This window comes from Prionailurus bengalensis, chromosome D1 (assembly GCF_016509475.1).
Source record: "Prionailurus bengalensis isolate Pbe53 chromosome D1, Fcat_Pben_1.1_paternal_pri, whole genome shotgun sequence".
In the NCBI taxonomy this organism is placed as follows: domain Eukaryota; kingdom Metazoa; phylum Chordata; class Mammalia; order Carnivora; family Felidae; genus Prionailurus; species Prionailurus bengalensis.
Window position 1 is genome coordinate 104,038,313 of NC_057346.1, and position 26,860 is coordinate 104,065,172.

General features: G+C 43.0%; 1 protein-coding gene and 1 pseudogene across 1 annotated transcript; both read left to right on the forward strand.

Moving 5' to 3' along the window:
• The first annotated feature begins 1,357 nt into the window (after nt 1-1,357).
• LOC122482827 lies at nt 1,358-2,864 on the forward strand (annotated as a pseudogene).
• Nucleotides 2,865-15,980: 13,116 nt separating this feature from the next.
• FAM111B (FAM111 trypsin like peptidase B) lies at nt 15,981-25,872 on the forward strand. The gene is made up of 3 exons (XM_043581209.1): nt 15,981-16,345; nt 17,540-17,706; nt 23,582-25,872. Exons 2-3 carry the CDS (start codon nt 17,626-17,628, stop codon nt 25,718-25,720), a joined length of 2,220 nt encoding a protein of 739 aa, XP_043437144.1. The 5' UTR covers nt 15,981-16,345; nt 17,540-17,625; the 3' UTR covers nt 25,721-25,872.
• Nucleotides 25,873-26,860: the final 988 nt, after the last annotated feature.

The following is a 26,860-nucleotide window of genomic DNA, read 5'->3' on the forward strand; positions in this document are numbered from 1 at the left end:
TTGTCTATTCTTTGTTCTATGTCTCATTTTCCACTTCATTATTTTCAGCTTTGATTTTTATGAACTGCTCCCTTTGCTTTCTTCTGGTTCACTTTGATATTCTCTTTACAATCCGTTGAATACTTTGTCTATCTCCAGTCATTCTTTCAAAATAAGGTTTCTTAACACATCTACTATTCTGAATATATCAAGGTTTTGCTTTGAGCCACACTGAGGAATCTGCATTTATTTCTACTAGCACCCCCCAATTCTTGAAGGATTATTTTTTAATGTTTATTTATTTTTGAGAGAGAGAGAGAGAGGGAGGGAGCACAACAGCAGGGGGAAGGGAATGGAGAGAGGGAGACAGAGAATCCCAAGCAGGCTCCATGCTGTCAGCACAGAGCCAGACACGGGGCTTGAACTCACGAACCATGAGATCATGACCTGATGACCTGAGACAAAATCAAGAATTGGATGCTTAACTGACTGAGCCACCCAGGCACCCCTTGAATGATTCTTTAAAATTAGTTACACTACTTTATGTTTCAGTTTTCAGCAATATACTTTTCAACAAAATATACTTCCAGCTGAAACTCTCAGCCTTACTGTTGATATTTACTTTCAGAAACAAATATTATCTTTCCATGGAAGCTGTGGCTTGCAAGAATGGGATTCCAAGTCTCTTTCTTCCAAGTCCACGAGAAAAATATGACAGCAAACCACCTAGAGTGCTACCAAAACTCCTGATGACCTTATTCCTCTACTTCTGGCTTTGAATGAGGTGTTCCTGTTCTCATAGGTTGATAGTCCTTTCTTTGACTCTGGGCAAGGGTGATGTCTTTGGGCAAGGGTAATGTCTCATTCAGGTTTATTTTCACTAGAGCATCTTGCCCATGCTTTAGACACTGTAGATTCTCAGTACATGAAAGCTGAAGAAAAAGTTCAAGGTCATGAACTGACCTTTCACCATCCCATACAGGAGCTGACATAGATACTTCATGTTCTCCAAAGAGCCTCAATAATTATAAGAAGTTCTGAAAAATTATGAAGTCATCAGCCCGAAGATGCTCCAAAGCCATGGCAACTAGTCAGAGGCAATGGGTATCTGCATTGGTGACCCAAAGTGGGTTCCCAAGAAACAACATCAGCAGCACCTGCGATCTTGTTTAAAAATGCCAATTCTCAGGCTTCCTGAATCAGAAACCCTGGGAACCAGAAGGGGAACCGTAATCTTTGGTATAGGGAGTGCTCCATTGGATTCTGATACAAGCTCAAGATTGAGAGCTACCAAGCACCTGTAGTGAGTTACTAAACAGGTGGAAGCTGAAGAAGCAGAGAGCTCTGAATCACTGACAGGGCTGCTTTCTTACCTTTCTTCCCAGGTTGTCAGGAAAGTTTGGGTGAGGAGACAAGAACTGTTATATTATCAAAGTCAATGACAGTGAAGGGCACTGTTCCAGCTGCCATCTAGACTCAGAGCTCACCCTAACCCCCCAGTGAAGACATCCCAGCTATGGCCATGCAGAAAATCTTTACCTGGGAAATCCTGGACTCCAGGGACAACCCCATGGTAGATGTGGTCCTACACATGGCCAGGGGCCAATTCCAAGCAGCTGTGCCCAGAAGAGCTTCCACAGATATCTATGAAACTCTGAAACTGAGAGATGGAGACAAATCCTGCTCCCTCAGGAAAGGGATTCTGAAGGCTGTGGGACACATCAATAAGACCCTGGGCCCCACTCTGCTGTAAAATAAACTAAGCATTGTGGATCAAGAAAAAGGTGACAAATATATGATTGAGCTGGATGGGACTGAGAATATGTCCATGTTTGGGGTCACTGCCATCCTGGGTGTATCCTTGGCTGTGTGCAAGGCTGATGCAGCCAAGAAGGGGGTCATGCTCTACTGGCACATCACAGACCTCGCTGGGAACCCAGACTTGGTCCTCCCAGTCCCTGCCTTTGATGTGATCAGTAGGGGCTCCCATGTTGGAAACAAGCTGGCCACACAGGAGTTCATTTTTCTGCCCATGGGAGCCAGTTCCTTAAAAGAAGCCATGCACATTGGCACTGAGGTCTACCACCACCTCAAGGCGGTCATCAAGGCCAAGAATGGGAAGGATGCCACCAATCTGGGCAATGAGAGCAGATTTGCACCCAACATCCTGGAGAACAGTGAAGCCCTGGAGCTACTGAAGACAGCCATCCAGGAAGCTGGTTACCCAGACAAGGTGGTGATTGGCATGGATGGGACAGCATCTGAGTTCTATTGCAATGGGAAGTACGATTTTGACTTCAAATCACCTGATGACTGCACTGCACACCACTGGGGAGATGCTGGGGGAGCAGTATGAGTTTCATCAAGAATCACCCTGTGGTCTTCATCAAGGACCCCTTTAGCTAGGGTGACTGGGTCACCTGTATCTCATTCCTCTTGGGGACTGACATCCAGATCATTGGGGATGACCTCACAGTCACCAACCCCAAGAGGATTGCCCAAGCCATTGAGAAAAAGGCCTGCAACTGGTGCTTCTGAAGGTCAACCAGATTGGCTCAGTGACCGAGTCCATCCAGGCCTGCAAACTGGCCTAATCTAATGGCAGGGGTGATGGTGAGACACCACTCCGGGGAGACTGAGGATGCATTCATTGTTGACCTCATGGTAGGGTTCTGCATGGGATAGATGAAGACTGATGCCTCCTGCTGCTCAGAGCACCTGGTCAAATACAACCAGCTCATGTAGATTGAGGAGGCTCTTGGGGACAAGGCTGTCTTTGCTAGACACAAGGCCCCAAGACCCCACAGGACAGATTTGACCTTCAAGCCCCTCCCCTGGAAATAAATACTGGTGCCAACCAAAACCAACCAGAAGGAGGGAGCCAAGATGGTGTAACAGCATGGAAGTTTTTTGTGTGTCTCACATCCATGAAATACAACCAGACCAACACTAAACCATCCTGCACACCTAGAAAACTGATCTGAGGATTAACACAACAATATGCACAACCTGAACCACAGAATTCAGCAGGTATGTGGCATGGAGAGGTGAACTTGGAGAGAGAGTAGCTGTGGAGGACAGGAAGCCGCTTTTGCAGGCAGAGAGAGGACAGAGACAGCAGGGGCTGGGGTGGGTGGAGAATACAGGAAAAGCACCCCTCCCCAAAAGCAGCTGGAGAGAAAGTGGAAAATTGGAAACAGCTGCAGGGACTGAACTAAAAAGGGAGAAAGGAGAAAGGAGAGGGTTTAAATTCCATTAAGACTGTAAACAGGGGGAATGCAGAGAGTCTGCAACTCCACAGCTCGGTACCTGGCAGTGCTCTGGTGGGAAGGGCAAATCCCCAGGAGCAGAGTGGGGTCCGGGAGTTCTTGGGCCATACAGGGAGAAGTGGTTCCACTGCTGGAAGGATACTTGATAGAGGCTGTGAGGCAACCTGGGCCCAGCAGACCCCAGAGAACGGCCACATTCGCTGGTGCTGGAACAAGGTCATTAAGAGTGAAGCCTGGTGCCAGATATGTGTTGTGATTTTCCATAATCCCTGAAACGCTGCTGCTACACTATCTCACGAACTTTTTCTGCGGCGGGCTATCACCTGGCCACAGTCTCTGGGCATCAGCATCAGCACGGTCCCTTGAACCTTCCTGAGTATGGCTGGCATTCGGCCATTGCTCGGTGAGACCCTCGGCACAAGGGTGGAACAGGTCAAAGCCGCAGTCCCTCAGAAGTAAGAGGCCGGGGAAAACAGCCGCATCTGAGACAAAACTCGGGAGAGAGGTACTGCCTGGGGCCTGGTCATGGACAGTGTACAAGCAGGGAGCGGACAAAAGCTGAATACAAAGGATGGATGTGTGATTGCTGATTGGGGAGAATAGATCTGGATACTAGAGTCTGGGTAGCTGAGTGCTGCTATTTTCACCACTCCCACGCATGTGCATAAGCACCTACAAGCGCCACAACAATCCATCCCAGTAGGCTAGCAGCGCCATCTAGTGGAGAACAGAGCCCTTACACTAGGCCCCACCCAACTGGGCCAAATGCGCTCTTCAAGAACGCAAGTCTAACCGCCTACTTAGTTTATGGACTATAAAGCGCTTCATAGTCTGACTCCTAGGGGAAAACAAAGTAATTTCAGTCTGGTAGCAAGTCCATCTATTCAATAGTTTTTCTTTTTTTTTTTTCTTTTTCACTTATTTTCTTGAATACAGAAGAGAAAAATTCATTTTTATTTTCAATTTTTATTAAAAATATTTTTCTTTAATTTTTTACTATATTTTTTATTTTTGTGTGAATTTTTTCAAATTCTAGCTTACTTCCATCATTTCATTTTAGTCTACTTCAGTGTATTCATTTTTTCAAATTTTCAAATGGTTTCCTTTTTTTTTTCTTATTTCCCCTTTTTTATCTAGTCTGTCAAGACACTTTCAACACCCAGACCAAAACACATTTAGGATCTAGCATCATTTATTCGATTTGTGTGTGTGTGTGTGTGTGTGTTTAATTTTTTAATTTTAATGTTTTTTTATTTTAATTTTTTCTAGCTCATTAATTCCTTCTCTCCCTTCAAAAGGACGAAATGAAGGAGTTCACCCCAAAAGAAAGGGCAGGAAGAAATGACAGCCAGGGACTTAACCAACACAGAAACAAGCAAGATGTCTGAACCAGAATTTAGAATCATGATAACAAGAATATTAGCTGAAATTGAAAATAGATTAGAATACCTGTCTGCAGAGATAAAAGAAGTAAAAACTAGTCAGGATGAAATAAAAAATGTTATAACTGAGCTGCAATCACATGGATGCCGAAGCGTCAAGGATGGATGAGGCACAACAGAGAATCAGTGATATAGAGGAGAAACTTTTGGAGAATAATGGAGCATAAAAAAAGAGGGAGATTAAGGCAAAAGAGCATGATTTAAGAATTAGAGAAATCAGTGACTCATTAAAACGCAATAACATCAGAATCATAGGGGTCCCAGAAGAGGAAAAGAGAGAAATAGGGGTAAAAGGGTTATATGAGCAAATCATAGTGGAAAAACTTTCCTAACCTAGGGAAAGACACAGACATCAAAATCCAGAAAGCACACAGGACTCCCCTTAGATTCAACAAAAACTGACCATCAACAAGGCATATCATAGTCAAATTCACAAAATACTCAGGCAAGGAGAGAATCATAAAAACAGCAAGGAGAAAAAAAAGGTCCTTAACCAACAAGGGAAGACAGATCAGGTTTGCAGCAGACCTATCCACAGAAACTTGACAGGCCAGAAAGAAGTGGCAGAATATATTCAATGTGCTGAATCAGAAAAATATGCAGCCAAGAATTCTTTATCCAGCAAGGCTGTCATTCAAAATAGAAGGAGAGATAAAAAGTTTCCCAGACAAACAAAAATTAAAGGAGTTTGTGATCACTAAACCATCCCTGCAAGAAACTTGAAGCAGGACTCTCTGAGGGGAGAAAAGATGAAAATATAAATAAATGAATAAATAAAGACCAAAAGCAACAAATATTAGAAAGGACCAGAGAACACCACCAGAAACTCCAACTCTACAAGCATCATAATGGCAATAAATTCATATCTTTCAGTACTTGCTATAAACGTCAATGGACTCAATGCTCCAATCAAAAGACATACGGTAACAGAATGGATAAGAAAACAACACCCATCTATATGCTGTTTACAAGAGACCCACTTTAGACCTAAAGACACCTTCAGATTGAAAGTAAGGGGAGGGAGAACCATCTATCATGCTAATGGTCAACAAAAGAAAGCCAGAGTAGCCATACTTAAATCAGACAATCTAGACTTTAAAATAAAGACTGTATCAAGAGATGAAGAAAGGCATTATATCATAATTAAGGGGTCTATCCACCAAGAAGACCTAACAATTGTAAACATTTATGCTTCAAATGTGAAAGCACCCAAATACATAAATCACTTAATCACAAACATAAAGAAACTCATTGATAGTAATACCATAATAGTAGGAGACTTCAACAACTCACTCACAGCAATGGATAGATCATCTAATCAAAAAATCAACAAGGAAACAATGGCTTTGAGTGACACACTGGACCAGATGGACTTAACAGATATATTCAGAACATTTCATCCTAAAGTAGTGGAATATATATTCTTATCCAGGGCACATGGAACGTCCTCCACAATAGACCACATACTGAGATACAAATCAGCTCTCAGCAAGTACAAAAAGACCGAGATCATACCGTGCATATTTTCAGACCACAGTGCTATGAAACTCGAAATCAACCACAAGAAAAAATTTGGAAAGGTAGCAAATACTTGGAGACTGAAGGACATCCTACTAAAGAATGAATGGACTAACCAAAAAGTTAAAGAGGAAATTAAAACGTATATGGAAGTCAATGAAAATGATAACACCACAACCCAAAACCTCTGGGACACAGCAAAGGCGGTCATAAGAGGAAACTATATAGCAATCCAGGCCTTCCTAAAGAAGGAAGAAAGATCTCAGATACACAACTTAACCTTATGCCTTAAAGAGCTGGAAAAAGAACAGCAAATAAAACCCCAAACCAACAGAAGACAGGAAATAATAAAGATTAGAGCAGAAATTAATACTGTCGAAACAAAGAAAACCAGAACAGATCAATGAAACACAGAAGCTGGTTCTTTGAAAGAATTAACAAAATTGATAAACCACTAGCCAGTTTGATCAAGAAGAAAACGGAAAGGACCCAAATAAATAAAATCAAGAATGAAAGAGGAGATATCACAACCAACACAACAGAAATAAAAATAATAATAAGAGAATATTATGAGCAATTATATGCCAATAAAATGGGCAATCTGGAAAAAATGGACAAATTGCTAGAAACATATACACTACTGAAACAGGAAGAAATAGAAAATTTCTTTTTCTAATTGAATTAGTAATCAAAAATCTCCCAAAAAACAAGAGACCAGGGCCAGATGGCTTTCCAGGGGAATTCTACCAAACATTTAAGGAAGAGTTAACACCTATTCTCTTGAAGCTGTTCCAAAAAATAGAAATGGTAAGAAAACTTTCAAACTCATTCTGTGAAGCCAACATTACCTTGATTCCAAAACCAGACAGAGACCCCACTAAAAAGGAGAACTATAGACCAATTTCTCTAATGAACATGGATGCAAAAATCCTCAACAAGATATTAGCCAACCGGATCCAACAATACATTAAAAGTTATTCACTACGACCTAGTGGAATTTATACCTGGGATGCAGGGCTAGTTCAACGTCCACAAAACAATTAACATGATTCATCACATCAATAAAAGAAAGGACAAGAACCATATGATCCTCTCAATAGATGCAGAGAAAGCATTTGACAAAATACAGCATCCTTTCTTGATAAAAACCCTCAAGAAAGTAGGGATAGAAGGAGCATACCTCAAGATCATAAAAGCCATATATGAATGACCCAACGCTAATATCATCCTCAATGGGGAAAAACTGAGAGCTTTCCCCCTAAGGTCAGGAACAAGACAGGGGTGTCCACTCTTGCCACTGTTATTCAACATAGTATTGGAAGTCTTAGCCTCTGCAATCAGACAACACAAGGAAGTAAAAGGCATCCAAATCATCCAGGAGGAGGTCAAACTTCCACTCTTTACAGATGACATGATACTCTATATGGAAAACCCTAAAGATACCACCAAAAAACTGCTATAACTGATACATGAATTCAGCAAAGTTGCAGGATATAAAATCAACACACAGAAATTGGTTGAATTCCTATACACCAACAATGAAGCAACAGAAAGAGAAATCAGGGAATGGATCCCATTTATAATTGCACCAAAAACCATAAAATACCTAGGAATAAATCTAACCAAAGAGGTGAAATATCTATACATGGAAAACTATAGGAAGCTTATGAAAGAAATTGAAGAATACACCAAAAAATGGAAAAAGATTCCATGCTTCTGGATAGGAAGAACAAATATTGTTAAAATGTTGTACCCAAAGCAATCTACATATTGAATGCAATCCCTATCAAAATAACACCAACATTCTTCACAGTGCTAGAACAAATAATCCTGTATGGATTTTTCCATACAGGAAAATTTGTATGGAACCAGAAAAGACCCCGAATAGCCAAAACAATCTTGAAAAAGAAAACCAAAGCAGGAGACATCACAACCCCAGACTTCAAGCTATACTACAAAGTTGTAATCATCAAGACAGTATGGTACTGGCACAAGAACAGACACTCAGATCAATGGAACAGAATAAAGAACCCAGAAACGTATGGCCAACTAATCTGTGACAAAGAATATCCAATGGAATAAAGACAGTCTCTTCAGCAAGTGGTGCTGGGAAACCTGGACAGTGACATGCAGAAGAATGAACCTGGACCACTTTCTTACACCATACACAAAAATAAACTCAAAATGGATGAAAGACCTCAATGTAAGACAGGAAGCCATCAAAATCCTCGAGGAGAAAGCAGACAAAAACCTCTTTGATCTTGGCCCCAGCCACTTCTTACTCAACACGTCTCTGGAGGCAAGGGAAACAAAAGCAAAAATGAACTACTGGGACCTCATCAAAATAAAAAGCTTCTGCACAGCAAAGGAAACAATCAGCAAAACTAAAAGGCAACTGACAGATTTGGAGAAGATATTTGTAAATGACATATCAGATAAAGGGTTAGTATCCAAAACCTATACAGAACTTATCAAACTCAATACCCAAAAAACAAAGAATCCAGTGAAGAAATGGGCAAAAGACATGAATAGACACTTCTCCAAAGAAGACATCCAGATGGCAAACCAACACATAAAAATTGCTCCACATCATTCATCATCAGGGAACTACAAATCAAAACCACAATGAGATACCACCTTACACCTGTCAGAGTGGCTAATATTAACAACTCAGCCAACATGTTGGCAAGGATGTGGAGAAAGAGGATCTCTTTTGCATTATTGGTGCTAATGCAAGCTGATGCAGCCACTCTGGAAAACAGTATGGAGTTTCCTCAAAAAACTAAGAATATAATTACCCTATGTCCAAGCAATTGCACTACTAGGTAGTTATCCAAGGGACAAAGATGTGCTGTATCCCCATCCCCGAACTTGAATGTTTTTTTTAAATATAATTTATTGTCAAGTTGGCTAACATACAGTGTATACAGTGTGCTCTTGGTTTGGGGGGTAAATTCCCATTATACATTGCTCGCATATAACACCCAGTGCACATACTTGTTGAAGTACCCTCCTCATTGCCCATCACCCATTTCCCCTCTCCCCTGCCCCATCAACCCTCAGTTTGTTCTCTGTATTTAAGAGTCTCTCATGGTTTGCCTTTGAAAGTTTTTTTTTTTTTTACAGTTTCTTTCTCCACAGCAGGTCTGCCCCCTCACGTGTTTTGACCTGGGGTTTTCCTGCAGGTTCATCTGTCTACACAAAATCTCTGGCCCAGTGACAGCACATTTTGTTTTCCTTTGCTCTGCTGTTGCAGACTTATTCTGGCTTTATTTCCTTTTATTTTTTCCATGATGGAATACAGCTATTAGTATGAAGAAGACAAGCACGTGTAACTTGGTTCACCACCTTGATTCCCCTCTCCACCTGGGACGCTGTCCTCACCCCTTCTCCCAGGCAGACCCCAGTCCCCACGTCGCACCAGCGTCCTCACGTGTACCTCAAGTAGTTGCTCTTGCCGGCCCATGAACCTGGGCGCATCCTGCTTTCCCGTGGACACTAAACTCCCCTGAAATACTACCCGAGTCTCAGGCTTTGCATCTGAGTCTTCCCTTGACACAGCAAGCCATTTTTTCTCTTACCTTCGTGGAGGACTGGCTTCAGGAACAGGGGCAGCCCTACCATTGATCCCAGTGGGCTGTCCCTCAAGGTAAACTTGCTGTGCTGTGTTTAGGGTACAGAGGAGAGGCAGTAGGTGAGGAGGGACCATTTCTCCCCCCACCCTTCCTTACCTGAAGGAGTCCTCTTCTCACAGGAAAAACCTAGGGATTCCAGCAGAAGCCCCCGGAAACCAAGCCTTGCCTTGTCATCATGGGAAGAGTAGCCTGTGTGCTCAAGGGTGAGATTTTTACAGTGATGGGGCTCCTGGGTGGCTCAGTCAGCTAAGCGTTCAACTCTTGGTTTTGGCTCAGGTCATGATCTCACAGTTCATGAGTTCAAGCCCTGCGTTGGGCTCTGTGCTGACAGTGCAGAGCCTGCTTGGGATTCTCTCTCTCTCCTCTCTCTGCCTCTCCCTCCACCTATAAAAATAAATGAACTTAAAAAAATTTTTTTAATTTAACAGTAATGCCCAGGAGTGAGAATAAAAATATTTAAAAAAACAGTAAAGGCACCAACCCTTCAGACCAGTTTGTCTTTCCAAGGTCCTACACCAGATCTGGAGACCATAGCACCTCCCTTGCCACCCTCGGGCTTCCATTTGTCCCTCCATTCCAACACACACACACACACAGATCCCTCTACCATCCTCTTTGGCCCCTGATTTCATCTAGATTTAATCCAAATCTTTATCTTCCTGTTCCCCAAACCCATGTGCTGTAGAACACTCGTGAACCCCCTTTTAGGATCCTCACAGACCTTTCAAAAGCTATCCATGAGAAATGTATCTCAGATAAATTTTTCACTTCAAGCCAGATCCACCAGTTTTCTTATGCATGAACACTGAGCTTCTTTGTTGCTGTGAAAATACATTGAAAATGAGTTCTTATGCTTGTGCCATCACAGATTATCTCTGGAAAGGTAGAGCATCTAGAGAATGGGATGAAAATTTATTTCCCTTGTAGAGGTTTTTTTTTTCTTTTAAAAAGTATACCCTGTAGTATTCAAAAGACAACATTTTTCAAAGGTGATATTGCCTCCACTAAAGAATCTTAATTTACTTATCATCATAGTCCCTTTTTAACTTTGTATTGATCACTAATATTTTTCCTAGTATCATAACAATGCAAATTTCTCTTCCACTGTAGGAAACAAAGTACCAGGTCCTCTCCCTGTGCTTCCCACAGACCCCAATAAGATGGTGTCTTTCAGGAAGATTCATTCCCTATCCTCCTTCCTCATCACACCCAGAGGAGTGAGTGAGATGGCTGAGACCAAACACCTCACTCCTCCAGCCCGTCTGGCGCAGAGCACAACTCTGGGTGGCTCAGGCAAGATATGGTAGACCTCTCTTGTTGTTAGTCATTTCCAGAGAGTCTATCATGGTCAGTGAGATTTAACCATCTACATAAAATTGGCCACCTGGGTGGCTCAGTCAGTTAAGCGTCCAACTTCAGCTCAGGTCATGATCTTGTGGTTTGTGAGTTTGAGTCCAGCGTTAGGCTCTATGCTGACAGTTTGGAGCCTGCTTTGGATTCTGTGTCTCCCTCTCTCTCTGCCCCTCCCCCGTTTATGCTCTGTCTCTGTCTCTCTCTCAATAAATAAAACATAAAAAAATAAAATAAAATAAAATAAAATAAAATTGGCCAGACCTTTTTTGCTCACCACTGTTTCCTGTCTTTGTTATTTGCTCCTGTCTGAGGTCTGTGTTCCTATTTACTTACTGTTAGGTTACAATTCTTCCTCCAGTATTTTCTACATGAGTATGTCAGTAATAGGATTTCTGAAATCTCCCAAAACCACAAATATCTTTCTCTGATCCTCAGAGGACTGACACCCTGGGACCCCACGTGTGAGGCTGATGACATTGTATTTCTTCCTTCTTAGACGTGACGAACCTGAGACTCAAAGAAAGAAGGTAACTTCTTCAAGGTCATTCAGCTAATAAGAAGTGGATGACTAATAATGAGTTTTGGACTGTGATTAACAGTCAAAAGCACAAGATCAAGTAGGGCTTAGCCCAATATTGACTTTATGGTGATGTAAGCCTGGACAGAGGCGACAGAATGTATCCCTCTTCAGCGGTGCTGGGATGACCTCAGGAGTGTGGGGGAAGCTTCTAGGCCCACCCACAGCAAGAGATGCTATGTCACAGAGGAGCCAGTGCATATCTGTGCTCAACTTTTTCCCTGGCTAGCTATGCTAGCTCTTCAGGGATGTATGACTGGTTCCCACTGATTATAAATCATATAATAACCTCTATACCCTGTGTAGATTTCTCAGGATGTTCTCCATACATCGCACTGAAACCGGCACACTCGCAAGATTCGTTCATTGTTAGTTCAGGACACAGTTTGGGTAAGAAGTTCAATTCAGGGTCAACTCTCAGATGTCCTTGGCTCCTGTATAGGGAGTAGGTCAGCTAATGTGAGGACAGGCTATTCAATCACGCTGTGTAATCTTACTTTCTTCAGGGGCAAATCCGAGCAGAGATTACATCTTCTGGCTCCCATCCCAGAACACTTTGTACAGGCACCTTAACACAGAAGATGCTGAGAGAGACAACAACAGAATTTTTCTTGGAACTATAACTGAGTCTTCCTGGAGGTACCTGTGTTTGGGGCATCCACATTTCCTACTGTGGGGTAGGGGCTGAAACATCAGAGAGAAGAGGAAGAGACTGCTGTTAACGGGGCCAGAGGGAAGAGTTAGGTGCCCCTGGCCCTGACAATTGCAAGAATGGAGGAGCCAAAGGGGGCATGAACGAAGAGTCTCCCATCTTCCCTGTTCTCCCACCTCAGCCCCAGGGTTTCTGGAACCTCCACCTCCCACCCTTCTGCTCTGTTGCTTTCCTCCCACAGTCACCAGCACTGAGGACTCCTTCTTGTTCTTCTAGAAGTTAGATTCTGATGCAAGGAGGCAAAACTAACCAAGCAAAGTAATCCTGTCTATTATACATTGAGATACAGTATATGAAAAAATAAAGCAGAATAAGGGGACAGAAAAAAACAGAGGGGGAGAAGGTCATATTCTATAGGAAGTAGTCAGAGAAGGACACCCTGAAAACCTGGTGGTGTTCTGAAGAAAGAAGACAGCCAGGCACATAATCAGGTAGAAGTTTCCAGACTGAGGAAGCACTTCAGGATGTGACCGAGATGGTCCTTTGGGGTGAATGAAGAATCTATTTGAACCTCCATTTATATTTTTACCTAAAACATAAAAATCACATGTGCCTAACATTTAATGTTAATTATTAAAATATATTAGGGGGCTGGGTGGCCCAGTAGGTTAAGCATCTGACTCTTGATCTTGGCTCAGGTCATGATCTCACGGTTCATGAGATTTATCCCGGAGTCTGGCTCTGCATTGGACTGTGACGATCCTGCTAGGGATTCTCTCTCTCCCCTTTTGCCCCTCACCCCCCTCTCTCTTGCTCTCAAATAAATAAATTTTTAAAAATTAAATAAAATATATAAGGTAAATAAAAATAGATGGGGCGAATACTCAATTTTTAAAAATTACAGGAACGGGAAAATAAAAGTTCAAAGATTACTACAGCTAAGGCAATGATCTGGAAGACCAGGGTAGATTTTCTCCCTCATATTATTTGGAACAAAACAGGTATCAACATGCTGTGTATATCTCTTTTTCTTGTAATTTACAGCACAGTTCCTATTCCTCTGTATTTTCAATAGCAACTAGACCCATGGCGTGCAGATGGGTCCCTAATAAATGAATAGATGAACGAATGGATAGAAAGATGAATGAGGGTGGAGCGGTGATTCACTGGACCTTCGTGCATTGAAATGCCACAAAGGCAGCCTAGGCACAATAAAGGACCTCAGCTTTGGCGTCTGACACGAGTTAAAATCATTCAAGGACTACTCTTGGATGATTTATTTACCTCGTTTTCTAACCTGTGAAACTGAAAATGAATTAAATAGAAAGATGAAATGAGACAATCCTCCAGACAATTTCGAAAACACAGCGCCTGATGTTCAATGGAGGCTTCCCACCTGTTTTCTCCACTCTGCTCTCCTGACCCCCACTCCCACTCAGCCCACTCCCTTATCAGCACCCGGAAATACTTATTTGCTAAGGCAATGAGGCACCATGCTGGCTTTGCCCCCTCGATGACTGTTACAAAAACTCCAAGGACCCAAGAGTGATGGACAGACAAATGCACGGAGAGACAGGTTAAGTGGGCCTTAGTTAACTGAGAGCAAGGTAAATTGGGAAAAAGGGGTTAAGCCAGCCCGAATTAGAGCAACCCTGGACGTACACGTGTACCTTCAGGGAGCACGTGACGCGGCATAGGCCACTCCCACCTGTCTGTTCGGTCCCACAAATGCACCCCTTAAAGGAGTGGGAAGATCGTGGGCGCCAGAAAACGGAAGAGTGGGCAAACCAACATCGCGCTGCCTTTGGCCATAATGAGTGTCAATCCTCACTCGCTTTCCCCGCCTCCTTTTCCCTCCCTTTTCCATCAGGCACGTCCTCTGGCGCCATCTGGAGGCCGCGCGCGGAACTCCGTCCGCGGTGGAAGATCCTTTGCCCGCAGCGAGTATCCGCTGTTCTAGAAGAGTGGGCTGTTCCTAGTGGCTCTGTTCACCTGCCTGGGCGATCCTGCCAGGGGATTGTCCGTACTGACCCCATTCCCAAGAGCTGCGTCTAAGAAAGCCCTGGAGCGCAGAGGGAGGGACACAGAGATACTGGTAAGGGCGATGGGGAGCGCAACTGGAGGGGAGCGGGGCTGGAGAGGGCTGGAGTGTGCTGGGGTCGTGGAGACTGATTGGAACAACAGTGGAGAAGCAATGGGTAGTGGCTCAGGACACCTTGCCTGCCTGTTTGGGTCGTAATCCTAGCCTTGACGATAGCTGTTTGTCTTCAGGCCAATTGCTTGCTCTCTGTGGCCACAATTTCTTTTGAAATGGGGATAACGGCAGCTGCCTCCTATGGTTGTTAGAGGATAAAACTAGTTAACGTTTGTAAATGCTCAGAGTACTTTTTGGTCAATGAAATTAACAATTGGACTTAAAGATGGCCACCAGCAGCACTGACAGTACCTTTTGAGAAATGCAAATCACCGGGCCACATTCCAGCCTTACCGAGTCAGGATCTCTAACAGAGGGAGCTCAGAAATGTATTTCGACAAGCTCACCAGAGGATCCTGATGCATCATCAACTTTGCGAAGCACTGGTCTGAGTGTCCGCGGGTTTTAAAGCTACCCAAGTGATGTTTGGACACGAATGGACGGTGAATCACAAATGGCCAGATCCGTTTAAGTTACAAATTGGTAATCAAGACCCCCGTGAGGGGAGTGAACTTCCCTGTCTCTCTGCAAGAAGCTGTGAGGCTCTAAGGTTAAAACTACTCGCGGACACCGCCGCCCCCAACTAGTCCCGTGGTCTTGCGCAAACTATCCCGTGAAAGGGGTGCAAAAGTCGCACCTAACTCAAGAGGTGACTGCGAAGATCAAATGAGACCCAAATAAGTCTACTACCAAACACCACCCCGCTGGGAATAGGGGCTGAACTAAAGTGTACATCCATCTCCAGGCGCAGAGCGGGAAATGCCTACAGGCCCCTGGGACCCCGCTGGGCGGATTTCCCTCTAAGAGGGATGAAATCGGGCTCTTCGGAACCGCGAGTCACAGGGGAGGGGACTGGGGGAGAGGGTTCGATCTCTGGGCTTCTTGGTTTGGTCTGAGTGTGTGCATTAGTCTCTCGGCGAGGTTGGCTCATTTGCTGGGGGCGCCAAGTCCCGCTAGACCGGAAGCAGGAGCGCCGCTGCCCGCTTTGGGCCCTTTCGTCCGCTGGAAGCCGGTGCGGCGCCCGCCCGGACGCCCGCGGGTGTTGGCGGGGCCTCTGCCCGATCCCGGCCAGCTCTGCAGCGGCCGCCGCGTCGCGCCCGGGATGCTCCTCGCGCAGTCGCCGCCGCCGCCCACCTGGCAGGAAGGCCGTTCGTCCCGCTGCTCCCGACGCTGGGCGCGCAGCTCCAGCCCCGCGAGAGCGCCAACCTCCGGCTCCTCCCACTCCCGCGCTGGCTCGAGGCACTCCCCCCCGACGGCCGCGGCGCCGAGGCTCTAGGGAGGGAGGGCGGGAGGAGACTGCCCAGTGGGTCCCGGAACAAGATGCTGACTGTCGGCCAGTGTGGAGAGTACGTGCCTGGGAGGGACTGACCGCATCACCAGCTCCGGGATGGCGCGCACGCGGGCACATTCGGAGAATCCCGCCTTGGGACTCGCCAGCCCTCTGGACTGGGTCAAAGCCCAGCCTTGCCCGGCCTTGCCCGCCCGCCCGCTGGGTGGCCGGACTCGGCCAATCGGTTCCCGAAGTGAATGAGTTACTGGCCAATGAATGAGCACAGCCAGCCTCCGCCCCCTGGCCTCCTGGTGGCTGGGCGCCGAGCGCGGGAGGGCGGACTTGCACTTCCCGGAGGGAAGAGGTCCGGAAGAGAGGCAGCTGAGCCCAGTGCTTTGTAGCTCTTGCGAATCCCAGACAGCGGTACCCGCACCGTTGGACAGATTCTTCGCATCCGTGAGTAGCGCTCTGGTCCTGAGTCGGACGTGGAGCCCTTAGGGGGTGGTTGTCAAGGGCACTAGGCAGAAGGACCTTGATCCGGAGCCAAAGAGGTTTTGAGGGGGGGGGGATAGGCAGCCTCCCATTGTGGGAACCCACTTTCCGTCCCCCAGCTTCAGAGGTCAAGAGTTTTACTCCTGGAAAGACACATTGAGATCAGCTAGGAAGCTGCTTCCGCCACCGAGTGTTGTGCGGGGGTGTTGGGGGGGGGGCGGTGTTAAAGCGCAGATTCGGTAACTGCAGTCCAGAGGTACTGAATCCTGATCTTTGAGGGTGGGATGTGGTATCTTCCTTTTTAACAAGCCCAGAGGGGGTAATTCACAGGAACAATAAAAGTTTGGTTTACACCAGATTCCTTAATTTACAAACGAGGAAACCGAGATCCCCAGGAGGGGTGTAGGGAGAGGGTTTGACGTTTGGGGGTGGTTCTTTCCTGGCCTTATCTGGTTTCTAACATTGCTGCTCTGATCAGTTCTCACCCGAATGCCTGAGGGGAACCCTCTTCCTGTATCCAGAGTTCTGTCTGTGTGGGTCTTTCCCTTCTGTGTCCTGTGAACGTGAACACGTGCCAACTTCCTCTCTCTCTCTCTCCCTCATATCAGGGATTACACCTGGCTCTGCCTTTTGCAGCGTCCCCTGCACCCTGGCCTGCGATCTCTCAAGCAGTCAGCCGCAGTAATCCTAGGGTGTACTGTATTTGTCAATGTCCTCAGTTACAGGAGGTCAGAATTATTCCATCTTTTCCCTTTAGGTGATTCTTCCCCTGGCTTCTGAAAGCTTCATCAGCACGTATGCACTGACTGATATTTGGCTGAAATGTCAAGGGGTACCTACCCACTGCAGATCTCGGATTCTCTGGGTAGCTGTCGCTCTCTTCTCTCTAGTACTCTGCCCCACAAACTCCAGCCACATAGCCTCCCATGACCCTGAGTTTGTCTTCTCAACTCAAGGGAAACTGCCAGGCTCCATTGTGTGTCCCTTCCCTGAGAGATGGTCTGGAAACACCCCCCAGGTGGAAAGCTAGACGGCCATAAGGATTACCTCATTTGGTTTCTCTCTCTGAAGGATGGGAAATCACTGTTCTGCACTGCCTGGTGCCCAGTGTTTGAAAGTTGTTTCACATACTGTATTCTTTTTTTTTTTTTTTTTTAGTCATTGTAAGTGGGAAGGTAAATCCAGTCCTTGTTTCTGTAACTTGGCCGGAAGCAGAAGTGAGTCATATTTTCTGTGAACGCATCATGAATTCCATGAAGCCTGAAGAGAACCAGTCATCCAGTGCTACAGAAAATGGCCAGAGTACCAGACCTGAAGTTTCAAAGGTATGTCCACTTTTTTTTATTAAATTTTTTTTTCAACGTTTATTTATTTTTTGGGGGACAGAGAGAGACAGAGCATGAACGGGGGAGGGGCAGAGAGAGAGGGAGACACAGAATCGGAAACAGGCTCCAGGCTCTGAGCCATCAGCCCAGAGCCCGACGCGGGGCTCGAACTCACGGACCGCGAGATCGTGACCTGGCCGAAGTCTGACGCTTAACCGACTGCGCCACCCAGGCACCCCGGTATGTCCACTTTTTAACAACTCTTTGCTAGAGCAGCATACCTAACCATAGCATGCTATCAGGATTCTGGAAGGGGATACGCTCATAGAGGATGGCAGTTATAAACCCTTCTTCCGTGTTGTGAAAAATATATTTGGGGAGACACACATGTAAGTGTTTGTGTAAAGCCACGTGATAGTGTATGAATCAACAATGCAAAGTGTGCCGTTTTAGACAACAGGATCACTGACAAACAGTGTAGACACTTGATATCAGAAGGACAGACAGGCAAAAAACAAGAAATACAGTTCATGCTTACTGAGAAATTAGTGTGTACCTGGAATTATTTTTGTCACTTCCTATGGATTATCTCATTTGACATTTAATAAAACAATACATGGTGTTTTCATCCCTATTTTACTTTTTAAAGATTTATTTATTTTTGAGAGAGAGAGAGAGAATGCGTGGGGGAAGTGCAGAGAGAGAGGAAGATAGAGGATCCAAAGTGGGCTCCACGCTGGCAGCAGCGAGCCCAGTGAAGGGCTCGAACCCACAAACCCTTGAGATCATGACCTGAGCCAAAGTAAGATTCAGCCGACTGAGCCACCCAGGCACCCCTCTCATCCCTATTTTAAAAATGAAGAAACTAGGGGCGCCTGGGTGGCGCAGTCGGTTGGGTGTCCGACTTCAGCCAGGTCACAATCTCGCGGTCCGTGAGTTCGAGCCCCGCATCAGGCTCTGGGCTGATGGCTCAGAGCCTGGAGCCTGTTTCCGATTCTGTGTCTCCCTCTCTCTCTGCCCCTCCCCCGTTCATGCTCTGTCTCTCTCTGTCCCCAAAATAAATAAACGTTGAAAAAAAAAAAAAATTAAATAAATAAATAAATAAATAAATAAAAATGAAGAAACTGAAACCCAACTTTCTTAAAGTTGCAAAAATAATGAACGCTAGGGCAAGGATTTGAATCCGGGTGTTCAGACTTCACGGCCAGTTTTTGACCAACACAAAATATGCAAATCATTAATACCAAATCAAGATATAAACAAGCGCTTTTGGAGTGCGGAGAGAAGAGTGCTTAATTCACACTCAAGAAATTAAGGCAGGATCATATGAGACTTGCTCTTAGTGAATAGAATTTCACCAGGTAAGTGTATCCCGCGTGAGGGAAGAGTGTGAGTAAAGTCATATACACATAAAAACATATTTGGGAGCAGTATAGTTAGATTTGATCGTATGTAAGAATTCGAGAATGTCGGCTAATAGTGCTGGAGAGGTATTTTGGTAGAAGATTATAGTAGGCTTTATTTCCATTAGAACTTTTATTTTGTCAAAAAGAATCCTCTACTTGTGAAATAATAAAATGGTTTCATTGGATTAAAATTAAATAAAATTTAAAATTAATTTCCTCTGTTCACTAGCCACATTTCAAGGGCCCAGTAGCCATATGTGGGTAATGGCTGCCGTACTAGACAAGCAGATATAGAACATTTTCATCATTGCAGAAAGTTCCATTGGACAGTGCTGTTCTAGATTAGGGACCTCTGTGGCCTTGCTGTTCCAGGTGTGGTCCACACACAGCAGCAACAGCATTGCTATCTCCTGAGACCTCTCTGTGATCTACATTTTCACAAGACCCCCCGGGTGATTCTTAGGCACGTTAAAATTTGAGAAATACTGATCTGAGATACCCTGAAGATTTGGTACGGTGAAATCTATCATTGTTATTAGCATTATTTGCTAATATTTACTTCGCTTGTACAGTATCATTTCAAAAGAGGAAATGTTTAGCCCTGGGAGAAAATAAAACGGATTCATTGGTTCATCTGTCTGACAAGTGCAGAGTTCAGCGGAGCTTTAATGCAGCAGTACACCTGGCTTCAAGGACTCCTTTGTTTCCAATCTCTGGGTTCTGCTCTTTGTTGTTGGCCTCTGTCTGGCCTTCTGCATAGTGACGACAGAACTCCAGTAAGTTCAGAGTGCATACCTGCATTGGCTACCATTCAGATAATGAGTCCATCCTGGTACCCTGAGAAGACTCCTTTTGCATCTAACCCTCCCACGCTACATAGCTCAGCCATTCCTGCACAAAACCGTGTGATTGAGGAGGCACTTCCGGCAAGCGAGGCCTGTCCCTGAGCTGGCGCAAATTCACTTTTGTACACATGTATGGCTGCGACAAAACGGGAGAGAGGTGCAGTGGCTTTCTGGAAAAGAGCTGCGGTATCTTCCTCTTCTTTGAACCCCATGCTTAAGTATTTGGGTTTCATTCTGTAAGTGAAGGAGAACTTATATACAGGTTTTATCCTTGTATCTTTAAGGAGGAGATTTAATTTAAACTCTAAGCTAAATATTCATGTTAAAGGGCTACACTGTTCACTATGGTAGCCACTAGCCGCATGTGGCTATCTAAATTTACATTCAACTTATCTAAAGTTAAATAATGAAGAAAGTGAAGAATTCCGACCCTTGCTTACACTAAGCATACTTCCCCTGAGGCTGCCGTATCCGGAAGGATAGATGTTGGAGATCCCCATCACTGCAGAACGTTCCACTGAACAGCACTAGTCTAAGGCATCCACTTCTACAACAAAACTACAATGTAAAGTTTCCAAACTATTTGGAGGGAAAGTGAAAGGCGGAGGGGGAAAAAATCTAAAAGAAGACAAGAGAGAAGGAGAATATAAGTAAATCTGGGAAAAGCTGGAAAAGGAGAAAATAACTAAAAAGATAACAAATGAATAAAAAAAGATTGGTTATCTTACTGGTTGTGTGAAAGACTTTAACTTTTATCACTACTTTCAACCTATTTATTATATATGCAGTAGAATTAAATCTTTTCCACATATAGTTCTCTGGCCTATGACAGTTACCTGTGGTCTTGTAATCATGACCAGAATCAAGATGCAACAGAGTTCCATCAGCTTAAATAATTCCCTTGTGTGTGTCAAGGGGGACACTCACCTTGACCCCCTGGTGATCAACAATGTGTTCTCCAAGCGTTGCCTTTTCCAGAATGTCATGTAAATAGAGAGGGCCAAGATGGCAGAGCAGCATGGAAGCTTTTTGCTTCTCTAGTTCTTGAATGCAGCTAGATCAACACCAAACCATCTTACACACCTAGAAAACTGATCTGAGGATTAACACAACAATCTGCACAACTTGAACTGCAGAACTCGGCAGGTATGCAGCGTGGAGAGGTGAACTGTGGGAGAGAGAAGCCACGGAGGGTAGGAAGCTGTTTTGCAGAGAGAGGATGGAGAGAAAGAATGGAAACACCCATGAGGGACTTAACAAGAAAGGGAGAAAGAAGAAAAAGGATAGGGTTTAAATACCATGAAGACTCTATAAACAGAGGAGTGCAGAGCTGAAAGAATCATGTAAATAGAATCATATGCTGAATCAAACCTTTTGGGTCTGGCTTCTTTCACATATAACATGGCATTTGAGATTCATCCAGGTGGTTAGATGTATCAGTAGCTTTTTCTTCTTATTGCTGGGTAGTATTCCACAGTACGAATATATGAGAGTTTATCCATTCACCCATTGAAGGATGTTTGGGTTTTTTCCCCAGTTTTGGCTTTTTTATATATATATTTATTTTGAGAGAGAGAACAAGAGAGAGGGAGAGAGAAAATCCCAAATAGGCTGCACACTTTCAGCACAGAGCCAGACATTGGGCTCGAACTCACTAGCAGTGAGATCATGACCCAAGCCGAAACCAAGAGCCAGAGATGATCAACCAGCTGAGCCACCCATTTGTGTCTTGTATAAGTAAAGCTGCCTTGAGGATTTGTATACAAGTTTTTGTATGAATATCATTTTCATTGCTTTTGAGTTCTTGCCTATAGGTAGAATTGCCAAGTTATAGGGTAAGTCTATGTTTAGCTTTATAGGAAACTGCCAAAATATTTTCAAAATGGCTCTATCATTTTGTATCCTCACCACAAATGTATGAGTCCCAGCTGCTTCACATTCTTGCCAACATACAGTTTTGAAAGTTTTCCTGATTTTACTCATTCGAATAAGTGTGTAATAGAGAAGTATGTAATGGTCTCACCTTGTAGTATAAATGCATTTCACTAATGACTAATGATATTGCATATCTTTTCATGTTCTATATAGCATTTATGTATCTTCTTCAGTGAGGTGTCTGTTAAAATCTTTGGCCTGTTTTTATATTGGTCTTTCTGGTTTTTTGTTGTTGAGTTTTGGGAGTGTTTTATATATTTTGGAAATGAGCCCTTTGTCAGATTGCTTTTTTTGTAATCTTTGTGGATAATTTATCTCAGTTTGTGGCTTATCTCTTTATTTGCTGAATACTATCTTTTGGCGGGGGGCAGTTACTGACTTTAAAGAAGTGCATTTTAACATTTTTTTCTTTTTTGGATTATGCTTTTGGTTGTGTCATCAGAGAACTCTTTCCAAACCTAAGATCACAAAAATTTTCTTGTGAGTTTTCATCAAGAACCCTTACAGTTTTAGGTTTGTCTGTGACCCATTTTGCACTAATTTTGTGTGTATGGTGAAGTATGTGGATCATAAAATAGTAATAGGAAACAGTGGTTAATTACTTAGTTCATTTGTTTGTTCATTTTGTATATGGCATCTGGCACAGTTTGTTGAAACATCTACCCTTTCTCCACTGAATTGCCTTTATACCTTTGTTAAAAATTGAGCAAAACTTGATTGGATCTGTCTTCCAGATTCACTGTTCTTTTTTTTTTTTCTACTGTTTATTTTTTTTAATTTTTTGATGTTTGTTTATTTTTGAGAGAGACAGAGACAGAACATGAGTGGGGGAGGGGTAGAGAGAGAGGGAGACAGAATCCAAAGCAGGCTCCAGGCTCTGAGCTGTCAGCACAGAGCCTGACTCAGGGCTCGAACTCACAGATCTAAGTACTAGCTCTACTAGTAAGTAAGTAATGCAAATTTACAAAAGCAGTCAAATTAAATGGCATTTCATCTATCAGTTGGAAGACATTTAAAATAACAGTACTGAAATCTCTGAAGGAGCCAACCATACGGTTGGTCTCTGGGCATCAAGGGGAAAAGGAGCAGCATGAGTTGACACAATTTTTCTGGAAAGCAGCTGGGCAGCATATATGTTGTGAAATACATTTATAACCTTAGTGTCTGTATTTCTACAGCTGGGAATCTGGCCTAAGGAAATATCCAGATGTTCAGCCAAAATGTTTTACGTATAGAAATGTTTGTCCTATAAAAATTCGAGACAATCTAAGTATCCAGCTACAGAAGAATGAGTTAGAAATTATTGTACAGTGAACTATATCCTGTGGCCCCCAAAATTGTGTTCCAAAGGTTGTTTGATGGCATGTAATGTCATTAAATTTAAATGTTTAATGACATGTCAGCCAATGGCAGATTGCTTGGCGAAGAATAAACTCATGCAGCTTAGCACAACTTCAGAAACCTAAGGTTTGTATCTGCACGTAAAGTAAAAGAAATGAATAAAACAAAATGTAGAATGGTTATCTCTGGTGATGGAATAATGATGGGTAATTTTTCTCCACTATTCATTATCCAGTATATTACTCAATTTTTATTCAGAATATCTACTAGTTTTATAATTAGACAAACATGAAATATTATTATTAAAGGAGATTCTCATTATGTTTTTAATCTTTCCTTTTTTCTAAGGATATGGCCATCAAGCAGACCTGCCCTAGAAGACTTGCTATTCATCTTCTACCTGACATAAACGAGTGTGGCGGGACCAGTAAGCTTAAAAGTGAAGTCAAGCATGAAGTATCTGTGGAAATCCAGAACCCAGACTGGGACACCCATAAAAAATGTTATTTTACTTTTACTTTGAATGAAAACTCGAGGAAATCTGACCGTAGTATGTTTAAAGCATATGGTAAACCCCATGAGAGTATCTACTCAGCTCTGAGAGCTAATGACAATTTCAGTGAAAGGATGGAGAATCATTTGAATAAGCACATTCTTGTTTTTGAAGAAAAAACAATAGAAGGATATATAAATTTAGGAATGCCTCTCAAGTGCCTACCTATAGGGTCCCACTTCAAAATAAAATTTAGTCAAAGAAAGGGTAACCAGGAAGGTGATCAGATCTTGCGCCAGTGTGAAAATCCATACGTGGAATGCGTTCTTTTTCACATTGTTGCTGTTGGGAAGAGGATAAAGAAGATTCTTAAGATCAAGGAACTGCATGAAAGAGGAACTACACTTTGTATCTATGCCCTAAAGGGTGAGACTATCGAAGAAGCTCTAAGCAAGGATGGCCGATTTCGGTCTGACCTGGATGAATTTAAATGGAAAATAATAGAAGATCATAAGATAATTCATGGAAAACATTCCCTGGTGGATGATGTGTCTGGAAAAACCTTAGAAATGGACATTTTTAAGAAAAACCTTGCCAGGAAAGGTACCCATAAGAAAATTAAACAGGAGAATGAAAATACCACTGAAGAAATCTGTCCCTGGGATCTGATACAGTCTGAGATCATGGAACACGAACCAGAGGAAGATGGGGAGACTGAAGATGCAGAATACAACAGAGAAAAAATTCTCCCAGCTCAGAATCTAGGGCATGATATTGAAAGTAAAAAACAACGGACAATTTCCAGAATTAGTAAGTATTACAATAATAGTTTCAACAGAAAATACAGGAGAAACAACTCACAGGTTAGGCAAAGGCCCTGTCCAGGTATGGAACATGTTAATCAATATATCCAAAGGACGGCAACTAACCTCTGGCTTAAGAATTTCCAAAGGTTGGACAAAGTGATAATGGATCAGTATCCGAATTTTAATGAAGAGACTCTCTGGATGAGAAAGTATTTTCAGGATGAACAGAAGAAAACCAAACTGCTACCATTTCAACAATTCAACATTTATAAAAAATACTTTGGAAAAGTGACTGAAAATTCTACTTCAGTTGCAATCTGTGAAGATCTTATTCATCTTAGTAAGTCAGTTGGGTTCATGAAATGGGACAATAATGGAAACACAGGCAACGCTACTTGCTTTGTCTTCAATCATGGTTATATTTTCACCTGTCGACATGTAATACATCTTATGGTGGGAGAAGGCACAGATCCAAGTTTGTGGCCATATATAATAAGCAAATGTGCAAAGGTAACTTTTGCTTATAAAAAGTTCTGTCCTATGGATGTTGATTGGTTTTCCATTGAGCCGTGGTTTGAAGTGTCTGATGGAACTCTAGATTATGCCATTTTAAAGTTAAGAAAAAACGTAAATGGATTTCCTCCAGGCCTGTTTGGACAGATTTCCTCTCAACCATCTAGTGGTTTGATTTATTTAATTGGTCACCCAGAAGGCCAGGTCAAGAAAATAGATGGCTGTGCTGTGATTCCTCTAAATCAGCGGTTAGAGAGGTACCCAGAGCATCATCAAGATGGGGTGGTAGATCATCAAGATGGGATGGTAGGTCCCCATGCTGCCACTTATAATGCTTTCTCTATGTTTTCCCAACGAAGTTTCCTATCAGAGGTTTGGAGCACAGATACACTTAGCTATGATACTTGTTTTTCCAGCGGGTCCTCTGGCTCCCCAGTGTTTAATGCATCTGGCAAGTTGGTTGCTATACATACCATTGGGCATTTTTATAAACGTGGAGATAAAGTATATGCCCTTATTGAATTTGGCTATTCTATGGAGTCAATTCTTTGTGATGTTAAACAGAAAAATGAGAGTTTATATAAATTATTAAACGAAGAGAAAAACGAGAACCATGATGAAGACCAAAATAACAAGTCATTTCAAGATCATCAGATTGAACCCATGGAACATTAGGAAAAAGATGTTTTCAAGAAAATATGCTAATAATTTAGAGTATTCAGGGCTGTTTCCATAAACTATAATGAATATTCTTTTTTTAATTAGAAAATGATGTGGATGTTCAAAAAAAATATAAGAGTTCAAATAAATTCTGATTTTTTTGGTCATTGGCTTTTTTCTTATTTGAAACAATCTCAAACCTCACTTAAAATACTTAGCTCTGTTCTATACATACAACAAATTTGGTATTTGCCATTCTAAGTACATCGGATGATACATCTATCCCATCTTCCTAACTGGTGAGGTGACCCCTATTCTCTGAATAACAAAATAATGGGGAAATACACTTTTAGAGTGAACAAAATAAGATGTTCCTCTAAAACTCAAAATTCTTTGGTTGTTAGGGCCCCTGGGTGGCTCAGTTGTTAAGCGTCTGACTCTTGATTTCAGCTCAGGTCATGATCTCATGGTTCATGGGATCAAGCCATGCATCGAGCTCTGCACTGACAGTGGAAAGCCTGCCTGGGATATTCTCTCTCTCTCTCTCTCTCTCTCTCTCTCTCTGCCTCCCCCTCTCAAAGTAAATAAACATTTTTAAAAAATTATTTGGTTATCTTAATTTTTCCCTTTTGTGCCCCCTGTAACATCAGCCCTTATTGCAAATGACAAAAGAAAAGTCCAACTTTTCTGTTCTTTCCACTAGTTCTGCCCTTCTGTGAAAGATAGAAGCATGACTTAGTCCCTATCCCCACCCTCTTATATCCAGAGTCTAGAAAGCTAAAGGCTACGTATCTCTGTCTAGTTTGCAACTAAGAATCGGTATAAATCAGATGCCTCAAAATAGATTCACTTGCCTGTTATTTGGAAGATAGAAATAAGGTGGAGACCATCTTTCTTCTCCTGGAAAATGCTTAAACACTGAGAATAAATTGAGGGTTGATAGGGGTGGGGGGGGGAGGGGAAAGTGGGTGATGGGCATTGAGGAGGGCACCTGTTGGGATGAGCACTGGGTGTTGTATGGAAACCAATTTGACACTAAATTTCATATTAAAAAATAAAATAGTAAACTTTGGTAAAATTTTTAAAAAATAATTGGATGCCTAAGAATAAATAAAACAAAAAAAAAAAAAAGGAAAAGAAAAATTAGTGTCTAGA